The 18,670-nt window shown below is 42.5% G+C and overlaps 1 protein-coding gene across 12 annotated transcripts in view; it reads left to right on the forward strand.

Moving 5' to 3' along the window:
- Positions 1-18,670, forward strand: part of LOC106563274 (dynamin-1) — an 83,691-nt gene that overhangs the window by 34,638 nt on the left and 30,383 nt on the right. For 8 of the 12 annotated variants that reach the window (XR_006757668.1, XR_006757667.1, XM_045689984.1 and 5 more), the window contains exons 11-16: positions 6,710-6,796; positions 7,987-8,057; positions 8,223-8,274; positions 8,815-8,829; positions 12,906-12,938; positions 13,265-13,378. Coding sequence is in view for 10 of the 12 variants with exons in the window: in XM_045689984.1 (XP_045545940.1) it covers positions 6,710-6,796; positions 7,987-8,057; positions 8,223-8,274; positions 8,815-8,829; positions 12,906-12,938; positions 13,265-13,378 (372 nt within the window). In the remaining 2 variants the exon portion in view is untranslated. The remainder of the gene's footprint in view (positions 1-6,709; positions 6,797-7,986; positions 8,058-8,222; positions 8,275-8,814; positions 8,830-12,905; positions 12,939-13,264; positions 13,379-18,670) is intronic. The other 4 variants (XM_014128738.2, XM_014128733.2, XM_045689983.1 and 1 more) reach the window with 3 other exon arrangements.

An 18,670-nucleotide genomic window follows, 5' to 3' on the forward strand; every position in this document is an offset into this window, starting at 1 on the left:
ACATCTCAAGATGTTTAAGTTCTGTTAAGTCACAGGTGACTGAGTTCCTTTTAGCAGTGAATAAATCATTTTCAATGCCTTGAGTGTCACATCAAAGTGTCACTCCGCTGTCCCTGGCAGCCATGTTGAGTGACCTCAGCATCCAGACTCCCTGCTTGTGAGACCGGAGGCTGTGCACCTGCAGCAGACAGGAGCCATGACAATGTGAAGATCTGGATGATTACCATGGGCCAAGTTCAGCTTTAGAGGGCCCTTTAGGGCCACACTCAGCCAAAGGGGCCCCAGTGGTCTTTATACCAGTGGTCTTAATTCCACTGTGACCAGGCCATGTTATGGAATGTGGCCTGACCACAGTGGCTCTGGGACAGTGGAATAACAAACGCTATAACCCTGCTCTGTGTGGTCAGCTGGGGGATAGATGGAGATAGGGGGAAAGGGAGAACAGGACGAAGATTTGGGGTCAGGTAGAGAGGAAGAGCAAGGTGCTTCGTCTGGGGTGTTGGGTGCACAGCTACGGTCTGGCATGGCTCATAACTCAGAGCTGTTGGCCTGGTGGAGTGGTGCAGGCTGTATTCTCTCTCTCTCTCACTCTCTCTCTCTCTCTGGATGGAGGGATAGACCTCAGCGCTGGCCTCTTCAAGGGAAACCAAATGTCTCACTTGTCTTTTATTCCCTCTTTACTGTTTACCCACCTCCCCCTGACCTGTCACTATCCCCTCTTTTTCATCTGTCTCTCAATCTGTCATCCCTCTTTTTTTCCTCCTTATACGTTCTCTCCTTCTCTGTGTGGCCCTCTTGTGTTATTCTTTCGCCTCTCTATCTCTCTCTCTCTACTTTGACCTGCTCTCTATCCCTGTGGATCTCTCTCTCTCTCTCTCTCTCTCTCTCTCTCTCTCTCTCTCTCTCTCTCTCTTTTTCTCTCTCTCTCTCTCTCTCTCTCTCTCTCTCTCTCTCTCTCTCTCTCTCTCTCTCTCTCTCTCTCTCTCTCTCTCTCTCTCGTCACCACCTCCTCTCTACAGGACGGGCCTGTTCACTCCTGACCTGGCCTTTGAAGCCATAGTGAAAAAGCAGATCCAAAAGCTGAAGGAACCCTCACTGAAGTGTATAGATATGGTAGTGAGCGAACTCACCTCCACCATACGAAAGTGTAGTGACAAGGTAACCAAGGAACCGAGCCATGTTCGGAGTCTGGCTTGCGTCATTCTTAGAGGTAGGGATAGACCGATGGCTGGACTACAAAAAGGAAGCAAATGAGACAATAATTGATCTATCTTAGATGAGCATAGTGGTTAAGTGTTGTAGCTATATGCTTTCTGTTTGGTCGAATAAGAGGCAAAAATAACCATTTGATAAATTGTTATGATAACCAGTTGATAGTTCTTTGAAGTTATGAGAATATTTCCGTTTTCTTACTGCTTATAAGGACAGATGCTGAGTGATACAAAAATGAGTGTAGCCATGGCCTATCTGTGTCTGATTGTATTTATTTAGTTTGACATACACTACCGGTCAAAAGTTTTAGAACACCTACTCATTCAAGGGTTTTTCTTTATTTTTACTATTTTCTTAATTGTAGAATAACAGTGAAGACATCAAAACTATGAAATAACACAAATGGAATCATGTAGTAATGTTAAACACTTTATGCCAAGAGTGTGCCAAGAGTGTGCAAAGCTGTCATCAAGGCAAAGGGTATCTCAAAGAATCTCAAATATAACATATTTTGATTTGTTTATCACTTTTTTGGTTACTACATGATTCCATATGTGCTATTTCGTAGTTTTGATGTCTTCACTATTATTCTACAATGTAGAAAATAGTAAAGATAAAGAAAAACCCTTGAATGAGTAGGTGTTCTAAAACTTTTGACCTGTAGTGTATACGTTCCCGTTATAGAATGCACAGTAAGCCACACAGCTAAGAAATCATTTCATAGTTTGTTTTTGTCAGTCAGTCTCTTTGTTCATACTCCTTATTCCACAGTTTTATATTCTCCTCCTCTCCATGGTTTTTGTATTGTGGTGTGATATTAGTATTTGAAGTTTATCTGCAAATGTGCCTACCCCTCTTACATATTTGTTTCCAAATGACAAAGAACAAGACTCAGTGTTGGCTCTGAGCCAGCTACATAGCAGAGTTAAATATTTTTGGTCTTCAAACATGCCATTCCATTTATGCAATGATGGTATCCTAAAAATGATGAATACTGTGTCTGACTCAGAAGACAGACTGCCATTTTTTCAAAGCAGAGTCAACTCATCCATCAGTGACAATGTACAGTGACATTAATTGACTGTGTAGTGACTTTGTAAGCTTGGCAAATGCAAAAGACAGATGGTGGTCACTTGCAGTCAAAAGAGGAGTCCTTTCAACACATGAAATGATTCAAACATGTATTGTCATGGTAAGCTAGATACACTGCCTTCAGAAAGTATTCATACCCCTTAACTTTTTCCACTTTTTGTTGTGTTACAGTCTGAATTTAAAATGGATTAAATTGATATGTTGTGTCACTGATCTACATAATGTCAAAGTGGAATTATGTTTTTAGAAATGTTTACAAATTAATAAAAAATGAGAAGCTGAAATGTAAATGTCTTGAGTAAATAAGTGTTCAACCCTTTTGTTATGGCAAGCCTAAAGAAGTTCAGGAGTAAAAATGTGCATGGACTCACTTTTTGTGCAATAATAGCATTTAAAATTATTTTTAAATGACTACTCCATCTCTGTACCCCACACATACAATTATCTGTAAGGTCCCTCAATCGAGCAATGAATTTCAAGCACAGATTCAACCACAAAGACCAGGGAGGTTTTCCAATGCATCACAAAGAAGGGCACCAATTGGTAGATGGGTAAAAATAAAAACATTGAATATCCCTTTGAGCCTGTAGATAAGTCTGTACAGAATACAAATATTCCAAAACATGCGTCCTGTTTGAAATAGGGCACTTAAGTAATACTGCAAAAAATCTGGCAAAGAAATGCACTTTTTGTCCTGAATTTAAAGCGCTATGTTTGGGGCAAATCCAACACAACACATCACTGAGTACCACTCTTCATATTTTCAAGCATGGTGGTGGCTGCATCATGTTATGGGAATGCTTGTCATTGGAAAGGACTAGGGAGTTTTTTGGGGGGGATGAAAATGAACAGAATAGAAATAAGCACAGGCAAAATCCTAGAGGAAAACTTGGTTCAGTCTGCTTTCCAACAGACACTTGGAGACAAATTCACCTTTTAGCTGAACAATTATCTAAAAACAAGGCAATACACTGGAGTTGCTTACCAAGACGGCATTTAATGTTCCTGAGTGGCCTAGTTACACTTTAGACTTAAAACAACTTGAAAATCTATGTCAAGACTTGAAAATGGCATCTAGCAATGATCAACAACCAACTTGACAGAGGTTGAAGAATTGTTTTAAGAATAATGGGCAAATGTTGTACAATCCAGGTGTGTAAAGCTCTTAGAGATTTACCCGGAAAGACACAGCTGCAATCGCTGCCAAGCTGATTCTAACATGTATTGACTCAGAGGGTTGAATACTTATCTCATCAAGATATATTAGTGTTTTATTTTCCATGAATTACTGTACACTAAAATAATAATCATCTTCCACTTTGACATTACAGAGTACGTTGTGTAGACCGTTGACAAAAGATGACAATTAAATCCGTTTTAATCCCACTTTGTAACACAACAAAATGTGGAAAAAGCCAAGCGTTGTGAATACTTTCTGAATGCACAGTATGTCGTTTATTTTCAATAGGAGACACCTAACTGTGCAAACTACTATTGATTAAACGGCATCTTCTCTAGATTTGTGATACGGTTAGCTTTCTGTCACACTTCACTATCTATCTCCTGTGTGCACTCAGGAATATGCTATGTAGTCAGTACAACCCCGGTGAACAATATTAATCGCTTTCACATTGATAGTCTGAATATAGTAGGACTGAGACTATGGATCATTCTGTGCTCACTTTTTTTTAGATGTGGCATCCAACACATTAGTCCAGCAGACTATCGGTCTATCCTTACTATGGTCTTACCATGATATTTAACTCCCATGTTGTTTTTTTTGTCATTCTATTTCTATTCAAACATTCGTTTTTATTCTGTTTTGTTTTTGATTGGCCAAAATACACAATTGAACTAATTGTCCCAAGTTTCCATCGTAACCAGCATTTGTGTGTTTTCTCCTCAGTGAGTAATACTGTATCTTTGTGACTTCCTCTCAGTCTCCGATCTGATTGAGTTCCTCTAGTCGATTCTACTCACTTCCATCCCCGTGTCTGTCGATATGATTTGATCTGTTGTAGTAACTAGTGCTGTTGCAGGTGGAGCAGTTGTGTCTCAGCATCTCAACTAACAGATCTACCCACAACATCTATCTCTCTCTGTTTCTCTCTCTTTCTCTTTCTCCCACTCTCTCTCTTTCTCTTTATTGTCTTCTACATCTCGTCGTGTCTAACCTCTCACCGTCTTGTTCATTCGTCAAGCACATTTTTGAAAAAATGTAAAAGAGCCCTCTTGTGGATTTTTTCAAGACCATAAAACAGAAAAACCACAAGAGGTCTTTCTGCCCTTTTCCACTCTCTCTCCTCGTCCTCCCCCCTGCTCCCCATGCATTGTGTGTGTGTGTTTGTGTGTAACAATCTACCTGCATGCTGCCCATACCCTGTTTGTATGAGTTATTGTTTATCAATGTACTTTTTACGATGCATCTCTGTCAAACAGAACATTCCTAACTGGCTGTGCTGCAACTATGTTGTGGACGTGAAAGTTGCAATGCTTCTTTACAACGACACATTGGTTAATTGGTCTTAAATAAAAAAGAGTCACTAATATCAGTCTTATTTTGATTGGTCAATTTAATGTCTGCTCTAGTAAGTCACCTGGCCATAAGGTAGTATACAGATGTAGGATCTTAATTTGAGCCAGTTTGTTACAGCAGGAAAATAATCCTACAGCAACAGGAAATGTGAGTTTTATACTAAATGGACATTTTTTAGGGGTTGATACATTTTTGGGAAAAATCAGGTCTGAATTTTTTAAACCTGAACTATAGTACAAGTTGAACATTACCTGCATTGCAAGAAAATTTGACTGCAACAGGGTGATCAAATTAAGACCCTACATCTGTATTAGTGATAGCCCGACATGGCATTATAGCACAGCATGTGAAATAGCCCTGCAATGGTGTCATCAAAGCCAAAGAACCAGTGTACTATAAGTCACCAGGACTTGTGTTTAGACAACAGTACAGAAGGGAAGACACTAATGCTATTATATAATAGGCGTCAATGACATGGCTATCTGTCTATACATATGAATAAGCCTTAAAGAGCTCAATGTCGCCTACTGTGTATTTGGGCCCATGCCCATGCCAGGAAGTGATAAATCAAACGATAGAAGAGAAGGATCTCATTGACTCCAATGTGATCCTGTAACCTTGAACAGCCAACGCAAAGGATGCATTGTAACTTGCCAAACATCAGCTTATTTTATTTTACTGTGATTTCAGTTGGCTTTCCTCCCACCAGACTCTGTGATTCAGTTGGCTTTCCTCCCACCCAGCAGACTCTGTGATTCAGTTGGCTTTCCTCCCACCAGACTCTGTGATTCAGTTGGCTTTCCTCCCACCAGACTCTGTGATTCAGTTGGCTTTCCTCCCACCAGACTCTGTGATTCAGTTGGATTTCCTCCCACCAGACTCTGTGATTCAGCTGGCTTTCCTCCCACCAGACTCTGTGATTCAGTTGGCTTTCCTCCCACCAGACTCTGTGATTCAGTTGGCTTTCCTCCCAACAGACTCTGTGATTCAGTTGGCTTTCCTCCCAACAGACACTGTGATTTCAGTTGGCTTTCCTCCCACCAGACTCTGTGATTCAGTTGGCTTTCCTCCCACCAGACTCTGTGATTCAGTTGTGTGTCTGCTGTATTGGAAGCACACCAATGTCTGTATTGGTGTGTTTACAAGGAACACATGGAAAAAGGCCGTAGTGTGCCAGGAAAAGAATGTGTTATTGGGGAGAAGACTATTTGTTGGGCAGAAGACTGTTTAGTGTTTTATGGCAGTAATACAGACTTTGCACTATTCATTTACTTGTCATTTGATTAACCCCTTGTGGAAAGATAGACACACTAAGAAAAGCCAATATTAACACTGATTAACTTACATTGTTGTGACTAGGGCAGAGTCTGTGCTGTCCTCTTGTTGTGACTAGGGCAGAGTCTGTGCTGTCCTCTTGTCGTGACTAGGGCAGAGTCTGTACTGTCCTCTTGTTGTGACTAGGGCAGAGTCTGTGCTGTCCTCTTGTTGTGACTAGGGCAGAGTCTGTGCTGTCCTCTTGTCGTGACTAGGGCAGAGTCTGTGCTGTCCTCTTGTCGTGACTAGGGCAGAGTCTGTGCTGTCCTCTTGTTGTGACTAGGGCAGAGTCTGTGCTGTCCTCTTGTTGTGACTAGGGCAGAGTCTGTGCTGTCCTCTTGTTGTGACTAGGGCAGAGTCTGTGCTGTCCTCTTGTTGTGACTAGGGCAGAGTCTGTGCCGTCCTCTTGTTGTGTGTGTAAGTTTTTGTGCTGTTAGTGCTTGAGTGTGTGTGTTTGGCTGTGTTGGCTGTGTTTGCTGTGCTTTGTGTCTGGTCCGTGTCTGAACTGTGCCTCCCTACCCACACGATGTGCCCTGTGCTGTCCTGTACCCACAGCTGGCTCAGTACCCCATGCTGAGGGAGGAGATGGACAAGATTGTCACCCAGCACATCCGAGATCGCGAGAGTCGCACCAAGGACCAGGTGACACTCGCACTCTCTCTCTCTCACACACACTATTTTCACTGGCGTAGCGCAGTTTCTCTGGACCACTGCAAAGTTTGGAGTTTGGGCCCCGCCCTAAAAAAGCGAATCTAATGTGTCAGCCATTCACAAAGTATAGACTACTGATCACTACTACCGATCGCGAGGTCTATGCGGCTGCCTATTGACGGGCTATCAGATGATGTGGTGCTTGTGCTTTCAGAAGCCTATAGCTTTGCTTTAATGGATACATGGTTATCCATTAACGTTTAGCCTAACGTTTATGTTTCACGAAGTTGTAGGCCTACGGTGTCGCAATGCTGCTATTTAGAATGATGACTGGCGGCAATAATGTATGTAGTAATTAAAGTAGGAAATTCAAACATTGCGGATTGTATGAATTTTCAATGCAACAGCATATTAATCAGTAACCAATAGATTATTTTAGAATATACAACTGTCCTGTAGGCCTACTTCCTACCATAGTCGTATTTTTCCCTGGACTCGAAAGTGTTCCACAGGGATGCTGGCCCATGTTGACTCCAATGCTTCCCACAGTTGCGTCAAGTTGGCTGGATGTCCTTGGGTGGTGGACCCTTCTTGATACTCATGGGAAACTGTTGAGTGGGAAAAACCCAGCAACGTTGCAGTTCTTGACATAAACTGGTGCGCCTGGCACCTACTACCATACCCCGTTTAAAGGCACTTCAATATTTTGTCTTGCCCATTCACCCTCTGGATAGCATACACAATTCATGTCTTAATTGTCTCAAGGCTTAGAAATCCTTCTTTAACCTGTCTCCTCCACTTCATCTACACTGATTGAAGTGGATTTAACAGGTGACATCAATAAGGGTTCATGGCTTTCACTTGGATTCACCTGGTCAGTCTATGTCATGGAAAGATGTTTTGTACACTCAGTGTATATTGTCTGTGTGACTCGACTACTGCCAGGTAGAATGGACAACACAAACACTTCACTTACTACAAGTGGAAATTAAAAACGAGGGTTGCTGTTAAAATGATTTGTTTAAAAAAGTAATACAATTTAGAGATGGGTGTGAGAGGACGGGCGGGTGGGCCCCAGGAGCCTGCGGGGGTTTCCACTACACCAGTGACTATCTTCCCAATTCAAGCTCTTATGTCTAATCCTAACTCTAATAACTCCTGATGTGTGTCCCTCCATATAGGTGATGCTGCTGATTGACATTGAGCTGGCCTACATGAACACCAACCATGAGGACTTCATTGGCTTTGCCAAGTGAGTGTCGCCCTCTTGACCGCTTTCCTGATACAGTCGATTGGAACAGATAACCCAGTATAGACACAGTACAGTGTGTGAACCCTGACCTACCCTGACATACTAATGATTCCTGTGTTTAGGTGTGTGTACCGATCTAACCCATGATTATGTTTACCCCTGTAGTGCTCAGCAGAGGAGCAGCCAGGTGGCCCAGAAGAAGCAACCTGGCAACAAGGTACTACAGGCACAGGACAGCACCCACAGATAGTCTTACAGTACATTCACTATGATTTTTTGTCCTGATGGGCTGTTCAGAAAGCATTGTAATGGCCCAAGATGCAAGGCTCTAGGTAGAGTTGCAACATTCTGGATAACTTTCAATAACTTTCAACTTCCAGAAATCCTGGTTGGAGGATTCCTGGAATCATGAAGAAATAAGCAGGAAATCAGGAATTCTCCAACCTGGATTTCGGGAAACCCAGGGAATTTATTGAAAGTTCAGAGAATTTTGCAACCCTAGTCCTTGGTCTATGTTGAGCTATTCTCAAACCAGATTATGGCTCCAAGTGAGTGCAGTTTGGAGTGAGTTTGTATTACTTCTCCATTTGTTCTCTAATACATTCTATTGTTCCTTGGCTTTGTTATTCTTTAGTAGTGCTATGTGTTAGTTGTGTTGTGTTCCCACTCTATCTCTGTTTCCTCTGTTTCTTCTGAGTGATTTCTCTTTCTGTTGTCTTTTTTCTTCGCCTCTATTGCTACAACTGTTCTGCTTTAGCAGGATGAAATCATGGTGAGTAGAGAGTGTGTGTGCTAGTATGTGTGTGTGCGTGTTAGTGTGTGTTAGTGCGGGTGCGTGCTTGTATATGTGTGTTTCTTTGGGAGTGTGTTAGTATGTGTGTGTGCGTTAGAATGTGTGTGTGGTAAGAGCTTCTCATTACTGTAGATGGACAGGTGGCTAGGGAGCTCTCTGGGGCTTCTTTCCTCAGCTCCTTCCCTCCTCCAGGCAGTGCTCCCATCCAAAACAATAGAAAAGTACCCAGCTAGCACACCCCACAGTACACCCCTCACCCACCCAGACATAGACAGAACACAGAGGGGTTGAGACCAGATAGGCCTTCCCGTTGCATAATGCACACTTTATGTTTCTGTGTAAACGTCTCTCTCTCCCATAGAAACAACACCATTTGGAGACGTCACATTTCAAAGCTTGTTGCCGAACAGTCGAGCCTCATTTTCCTTGGCCCGAGTGATCGCTCGACGCTCCCTTAGCCTTGCCTGACGACTCAAACTGAATTCCTCCGCTTCTCTATGTCCCCAAACGTTACATACTTCAGTTTGAGACTGCCATCGTTGACATCCATTTGTGGTGACGTAAAATGAGGGATGTTGAACAATACAAAGCCATCAGCGATTGGATCATCTCTAACCAATCAGAGTACTAAATTGGTTAGAGATGTGTTCTGGCTCTGGCCCAACCCATTGGTTTCTGGGACCAATTAGAATGGCTAGAATGTGTTTGCGTTCTAGAAATCGTCGGGAGGTACTCAGATCCAGACTCATTGTGGAGAAGAACCTAAGGTCCGTGGGCATGGCGTAGTGTTGCCGGAGAAAGGATTTGGGTAGCCAGTCAACCCCCAGCCTTAGCTTGAACCAGATAAAGAAGGCAGCCATGTGTTCTCCAATAACAACAGATCCCAGAGAGATAGAGACTTTAGCTTTAGAGTGGGGAGCAGGCCATTGGTTTCTCATCCATATCAGTGGAACTGTCCGTTTGCGATATTACAACAACGAAGACTTTACTTCAAACAACCAACAATGTTTTTTCCCTCGGACATCATAACACATCATTGCACGGGCGATAGAACAGCACAGCATGTACTATGATTTTCTCTTACCATGATGCTGGATGCTCACTTCCTCTAAACTAAAACATTAACAAATGTATCGGGGGAGGCCAGTGGTGCTGTTTCACCTATCACAGAACATTAAGACCAGTTATACAAAGCCATTTATAAAGAGGAAACATCACTATACACATTCTAGTTCCCTCTTATTGTCTCTTTAACCCCCCCGTCTCTTTCTCACTCTTTATTTACACTCTTCTACTCTACTCTACTCTACTCTACTCTACTCTACTCTACTCTACTCTACTCTACTCTATTCTATTCTACTCTACTCTACTCTACACTACTCTACTCTACTCTACTCTACTCCACACTACTCTACTATATTCTACTCTACGCTACTCTACTCTACTCTGCTCTACTCTACTCTACTCTACTCTACTCTACTCTACTCTACTCTACTCTACTCTACTCCACACTACTCTACTATATTCTACTCTACACTACTCTACTCTACTCTACTCTACTCTACTCTACACTACTCTACTCCACACTACTCTACTATATTCTACTCTGCACTATTCTAATCTACTCTATTCTACTCTACTCGACCCTATTCTACTCTACTCTATTCTACCCAATTCTACTCAACTCTACACTACTCGACTCGACTCTACTCTACTCTACACTATTCTACTCTACTCTACTCTAATTTATTCGACCCTACACTATTCTACTCTACTCTACTCTACTCTACACTATTCCATTCTACTCTACTCTATACTATTCTACTCTACTATACTCTATTCTACTCTACACTACACTACTCTATTCTATTCTATTCTACTCTACTCTACTCTACTCTACACTTCACTTCACTTCACTATTCTATTCTACTCTACTCTACTCTACTCTACTCGACTCTATTCTATTCTACTCTACTATACTCTACTCTATTCTACTCTACACAATTCTACTCAACTCTACACTATTCTTCTCTACTCTACTCTACTCTACTCTACTCTACACAATTCTACTCTACTCTACTCTATACTATTCTACTATAATCTACACTATTCTATTCTACTCTACAGTATTCTACTCTACTCTATACTATTCTACTCTACTCTTCACTATTCTATTCTACTCTACACTATTCTACTCTACACTACTCTACTCTACTTTACACTATTCTACTCTGCACTACTCTAGTCTACTCTGCACTATTCTACTCTACTCTATTCTACTCTACACTATTCTTCTCTACTCTACTCTACACTATTCTACTCTACTCTAATTTATTTGACCCTACACTATTCTACTCTACTCTACTCTACTCTACTCTATACTATTCTACTCTACTATAATCTACACTATTCTATTCTATTCTACTCTGCACTATTCCACTATAGTCTACATTATTCTACTCTACTCCACTCCATACTATTCCACTCTACTCTACTCTACTCTATTCCACTCCATTCTACTCTACTCTATTCTACTCTACACTATTCCACTCTACTCTACACTCTACTCTATTCTATTCTACTCTACTCTACACTATTCCACTCTACTCTACTTTCTTCTATTCTACTCTACTCTACTCTACACTATTCTACTCTACTCTACTATACTATACTATACTCTACTCTATTATATTCTATTCTACTCTACTATACCCTATTCTGTTCTACTCTAAACTATTCTACTCTACTCTACACTATTCTCCTCTACTCTACACTATTCTACTCTACACTATTCTACTCTACTCTACACTATTCTACTCTACTCTTACACTATTCTACTCTACTCTACACTATTCTACTCTACTCTACTCTACTCTACTCTACTCTACTCTACTCTACTCTACACTATTCTACTCTACACTATTCTACTCTACACTATTCCACTCTACTCTACTCTCTACTATATTCTACTCTATTCTATTCTACTCTTCTCTACACAATATTTTTCTACTCTAGACTACTCTCTCTCTCTCTCTCTCTCTCTCTCTCTGTGTTGATAGAGCCTAACTATCTAGTGAAGGAGGGGGAACATCTCTCAGTGCAGCACAGATAAATACATCACCTCCAGAGGCACACCCTGTCAGTTGGCATAGTGACCGCCCAAGCGGGAGGGTCAAAGGGCTTAGGGGCAGTGTAAACACATTGGCCCTCGCTGTTTCCTGTTTAGCTGGCTGCGCTTACCACCTAGATCTGCCCTCCCCCCTTTCAGCAGCCACTTTGACTAACAGCCTCCCCTAGTATCTCCCTTTTACCTCCCCCTCTACCCATCTAGTGGATTTTCAAACCACCCAACATGATGCAATATAATGACTAACAATGCCTTGGTGGAAGGGGCAAGTAAGCAGTTGGTTGCACCAACACAATCGCTGTCCAACAGAAAAGTTTGAGAAAACAGAAGTTTTAGACATGACACATGATGACTAGGCCTCCGTCAGCTAATAACCAAATGATCATTCTCTCCACCCCACCACACTCCACAACCACAAAACAACCGTGCATCCGCATATGCACTGCATGTGTTTTGGTTTGAAAGCAGCCTTACTTAAGCAATAAGGCCTGAGGAGGTGGTATATGGGCAATATACCATGGCTAAGGGCCGACACGACGCAACGCAGAGTGCCTGGACACAGCCCTTAGCTGTGGTATATTGGCCATATATCACAAACCCCCGAGGTTCCTTATTTCTATTATAAATTGGTTACCAACATAATTAGTGCAGTAAAACTAAATGTTTTGTCATACCCGTGGTATACTGTCTGATATACCATGGCTTTCAGCCAATCAGAATTCAGGGCTCAAACCACCCAGTTTATAAAGCTCCACATAGCTCTTTGTCCTCCTTTGTCCCTGCCTGCCTTCCCTCGCTGTACCACCTTCTAGCTGGCCAGTGTGCCAGTGTGCTGCCTGCCCCTGTGCATTACGAATGGCCTATGCCCCGTGCACTGTGCTCTGTCCGTGGCATAGCTGTGTAATGTTCTCTCCACATCCTCATTCAGCCGGAGAGAGGAGCGGTTAATGATCGGTTTAAGGTAAATACAGAGGCATATGCATTCTATGTTTATGGTGTGGAAGAGACACTGATAGAATCACAAGGATAGTTGTGCTTAGATGGTAGTAGATAAGCCCACAGATCCAGTCCCATTTCTCCCATGTTGTGTCCTGTGCAGTGACTCCATATGACCACTAGGGGCAGTAGTGAGATAGGATACCACACACATGCCATACATACATGCCATACACACAGACCAACTAACACAATGTTGTTTAGGATGAAGTGCTGTTGTGAGGGGATAGAGAAGGCTAGCTTTGTGTATGCCTGTCTCTCTGACTCTGTCCCTCTGTTTCTCTCTCTCAGGTGATCAGGAAGGGCTGGCTGACCATCAACAACATTGGCATCATGAAGGGAGGAGCCAAGGAGTACTGGTTTGTCCTGACTGCAGAGTCCCTGTCCTGGTACAAGGATGATGAGGTGAGGCTTTGGTTATGTAAACACTCATGTGCACAAAGACACAAGGGGTTACACACACACTGGCCTCTGCTGGTTCTTGATCTTTTTATGTGTCACCTAAATCTCTCAGTTTAGATTTTATAGCAAAGATTTCATACCAGAGTGATTTAATGAAGGTACCTCATTTGCTTATGTGCCGGTTCTGTCACAATTTTTTGGGGAAGGAGCTCACATATGGAGGTTTCTCATAAAATGGCTTATTAAATTCATTTTCATTGGCTGTATTGTGTTGGATGGAATGACAATAGAAGACCACTAAAATGTTGCTCCTCTCTCTACCGCCAGCACACGGCACGTCACTCAAGAGTGATGTGTCTCCATTTAACGACAACTTACGTGTGATTATCGGTAGCTTTTTCCAAAACCAGTAATGGAATTATTTCAGTGAGATACTTTAAGTTTTACTTTACAGTTTTTTTTTTTTTTTTACAATCGCTAGAACCCATTTCTCAATACTTAGGTCACTTTTTCTAAACTCTTCACACAGTGAGCACAACAGCAGTCTATGTGGGCTACACTGTGGATCATTTTCCATTGCTTTGGCACAAAATGCATTCAATGACTACATCTTTCAAATTTCATGAATTCTTTTCTCACTCAGACACAACCACCACCAAAAATCTATGTACCTACAGGCCAATTTGCACATGTTTACATACTCTTTTCAAAACTGTTAAACTTAAGTTCAAAACCTAAAATAACACAAAATTAAATAAGACAGCAATTTGCTACATTTCTACAGTAACACCGTTTTGAAATATATTCCACATCTAAATAATGAAATACAATCAAAACAATTAGCTGAATCCCATTGTAGCTGAACACCTACCCAGGTGTTAGTCTTTCAATTACATTACCATCTATACAAAGGAGACATCTTAGGAATAATGCTGTACTATAATGTAAACATGGACCCAGACAGAGAGAGAGAAGTGGCTGACAGAGGAAGAAGAGAGGGAAGGAGAGAGAGAGGAGTACGTACGCGTGGTGGAAAAGACTGAGAGGAAGATCAAGTGCTGTAGTCTGAGATGAGATTAGGGCTACTATTATTGATCATGTAATAAATCATGGTCTATCAATGAGAGAGGCTGGTCTGAGAGTGCAGCCAAATCTGCAACGCTCAACAGTGGCATCTATTGTGAGACATTTCCGGCAAAACAACAGGTAAGATGTGCATTCTGCAAGGACATCTGACTGAACTGTACATTACAGAACTAAATTGAGCAATGCCTCCAAACCCACTTGTGTGTAATTGTTTTTGTATTTCTGCTTAGGACCCAACGGTTACCTCCCACAGGCAGGAGAGGTAGGATTTTCACTGCTGTGCAGGAAACTGCAATCGTTGATATGGTCATCAGAAACAATGGCATAAAACATATTGAAGCATATTGCATCATGTCTGATTCATTCCTGTAACATATATGCAATGAATTCTAAACAGTAGAGAGGTGTCATTCTTATTTTGTAAAGACATTTTACAAAAGAAAACATTGTGTAACGCTACCTGTTGTTAATGTTTTTTAGGTCATTGTTTTATGAGTGACAAAGTGTGCTTGTTGGGTGACAACCTTTGCTACTGTTATGGAAGAATGAGTTGATTTGAGACATGTATGTGTTTTGGTAGTTTTAGTGCATTTTGGATGTGAAATGAACAGCTGTGCCAAGCTGAAAGTTGGTTAGGAGGACTGTGTGAAATGTTTTGAAAAAGTGATCTTAGTATTGAGAAATGGGTCCTAGCGATTGTAAAACAAAACTGTAAGACGTTTAACTTTAAGATTCAATGTCTCTTTTCCATAGTTTATTCCAAGTCAGATGCGGAGTTTTCCCAGTAAAATGTGCTGGTGTAGTTTGGTGGTTGTGTTTCAAAAGGCATGTTCTGATAATAGAACCTGACACGATTTGAACCAGGTCAGATTGGCCAAAGACAATCCCAGAACCCTTTGCAAATCTATTAGAAGTTAGAGTCAGCCACAGTCTGGCTGTCTCCATGTCCTAGCCACAGCCGCTCCACTGACTGACTGACATCACTGTGTGTGTGTGTGTGCGCGCGCGTGTGTGTGTTCATTTGTGTCTCTCTAACAGAAAGTTTATATTATATATTTTTCTACATAACAAAGAGTCTGTTCTTTCACACACTAAAGGTGATGAGATGGGTGAATGGATGTTTTTTTTTGTCGTGGGGGGCGGTTTAGTGGAAGTAGAGAGGGTGGGGGTGAGCGAGGCTCTAGCAGGAGAGAGGAAGTTTAGAGGGTCTGTTCAAAGTGAGACAGGGCCTCCCAGCATGTCAGACACCAAAGCTGGCACCCACATGTGCATACCAGAGCCCTGCACTGAGTGTGTGTTTCCAATTACACACGCACACGCACACACACACACACACACACACACACACACACACACACACACACACACACACACACACACACACACACACACACACACACACACACACACACACACACTGTCAGGGCCGGCCTGCATGTTCCCCTTCAAGACTAGGGCCCGTTTCCACAAAGCATCTCAGAAAAGGTCTTAAGAATCCTGTTCCAATCTGTTTTAAGACAAAAAAATCTCCCAGCACAGACTAGGTTTTTAGGATGACCCACTCTGATGCAGGAGTAAAATCCAACCATCAAATGTGATCTCAGCTGATAATCACGACAGTTTGAGGTACCGCAAAGGACAGATAGTGATGATGCTCATTGACATCGTTAAAAACTATAGGGAATAACCAATCGCGATGAGGCATCGCCAGCTGTGAGCTCTATAGAATGCTTCAGACAACCCTTGTGAATGTGACTGTACATCAAATGCTGCAATGGTAAAACATTTTATAGCATTTTTGCCTAACACAATCATTTTGCTTAATCTTAATTATTGCCAAATATGTTGGCATGCGTAAACCTTTTTTATTTTAACCGATTCTGATGATTGTTAAAATCTGAATTTTGCCAATATTAACATTATATCAACACACTTGTCACTCCTGTTTAACAACTCTAAATTGCTTTGGCAGAGTAGGTATCAAGTCACCTGCTGATAATGTTGCATACAACTTTTGAAAGGTCTGTCATGCGCGTCGTAAGGGACAGACCAAGGCGCAGCGGGTATAGTGCTCATCTTCCTTATTTATTTAGAGTGAAGACTCAAACAAACTAAACAAACGACAAAACAGCTCTGTAAGGCACACAGGCAAAACAGCAAACAACCACCCACAACCCACAGGAAAAAAACAGGCTGCCTAAGTATGGCTTCCAATCAGAGACAACGAAAGACACCTGCCTCTGATTGGAAACCATACTCGGCCCCACATAGAAAATGAACATAGAAAATGAAAACTGGAACAAATCCCCACGAAACAAACCAACCCCAAAACACACAGAAACAACACCCCCTGCCACGCCCTGACCATACTACAATAGCAAATGACCCTTTTTACTGGTCAGGACGTGACACATTTTCATGGAACACAATGAAAGTTAACACATGCCCTAGATGCCTTCAATAGCCCAAGTTAGAGGCATGCTCAGTTTAAGCATATTTTTTTAACAATGTGGTGTTGCGCTCCAAAGGGATAACTTGAAATAACATGTTGTAGGTAATTAAATGATCATTAGAAAAACGTGTTTATTTATTAGCCTAGTGGTGAGAAGTATTTAGGCATGACACGTGAAACAGGCCTTGTGAAGTCACTGTCGTTAAAAGTGCAAGCGATACTGTTGCATGTAGGTCCAGATGATTTATGCATTGATCACATAGAAATATCAAAACATTCTTTCAACCCTAAAGCAATTACCTGTCTATGGCGAAGGAACCACTGACTCACTGTCTTTTTCTCTTACCAAGACACCTGCTGGTAACTCTTAACTGGTCAGGACAACTCATGAGGTCTCCTAAATATCTGTCCACTAGGTAGGACTCTTATGACTAAAGCAGCTTCATGCATAGCATATATTTTTACCCGTAAGAGTAGGAGTAAAATATCTCTATTCTCAGCACTTACCACCAATTTCCTACTCTGAGCCCAGGGCTACTTTTCATCAACTTATTTAATTTCAAAGGGGGCTAGAGAGGAGGAGGGAAAGAGGAAGAGAAAGGGGAGGGAGTTGGGTGTAAAGGAGGAGAGAGGGGAGGAGAGGAGTCTCTCTGGTTAGCTGCTTAGGGCCGCAGTAGAAGGACCATGTGGGACGGACAGAGAGACAGGGACAGAGAGACAGGGACAGAGAGACAGGGACAGAGAGACAGGGACAGAGAGAAGGATGCTGTGGTCTTCCTTTCATCTCCCGCTGAAAAAGGTCCCTCCCCCCTCCCTCCTCCCTCCTCCCTCCCTCCCTCCCTCCTCCTCCCTCCCTCCCTCCCCCTCCCTCCTCCCTCCCTCCCTCCCTCCCTCCCTCTCATCCCCAGAGCCCTATCCCAAATAACCAACACACATATAGGACAGGAGCCCCCCTCCCCAACTTCCTCCCTCCCTCCCTCCCTCTTTCGGCGTTGCTCCACATGTATTTATTTGAACTTGGCTGTCTCTCTGAGCACAGGGACCCAACACTAACATAGCACCGCTGCTCCAGCTCAGAGGAGAGACGGACTAGTGTAGCTTAATGAGCAGGGAGCAGAAACTTTCCATGCCTTTGTCTAGGCAAGGTGGACATGCTTTCATTTTTACACACTCAGTCACATACATAAGGACCCTGAGGGGCATGCAGAGCACACACTGGCTTACGTACACCCACGCAGATGGACACAGACACACTCATCCACACCATACACACTCTCCATAATTAACCTAGCATATGTTAAGAACACTATTTAACTGAGTTGCTTTTTTGCTTCTGTCCGTGTTTCATACAGAGGATCATCTACACATCCACACTAACACACATAAAGAGCTTTAAAAAATGGACTTGCTTCATGTTTTACTGTCTGGCCTCTCATTATAGGGAACCCATGCCTTGTTCTGGCAGCTTGAAACAAAAAAGGAGGAGGTCAAGACTATTGTGCTGCTTCAGTAGTCGATATTGTAACGCACGCACGCACGCACGCACGCACGCACGCACGCACGCACGCACACACACACACACACACACACACACACACACACACACACACACACACACACACACACACACACACACACACACACAGAGGGTAGGGTCTAGGGGGGTTAGGGGTCTGGTTTGTATTACCAGACATGCCAGGGCTTTGAGTCAAGCATCCCTGGAGCACAGAGCTCCCCAAAGCCTCAAAAACCAGAGA

The sequence above is a fragment of the Salmo salar genome, chromosome ssa11, assembly GCF_905237065.1.
Source record: "Salmo salar chromosome ssa11, Ssal_v3.1, whole genome shotgun sequence".
NCBI classification, from domain to species: Eukaryota; Metazoa; Chordata; class Actinopteri; order Salmoniformes; family Salmonidae; genus Salmo; species Salmo salar.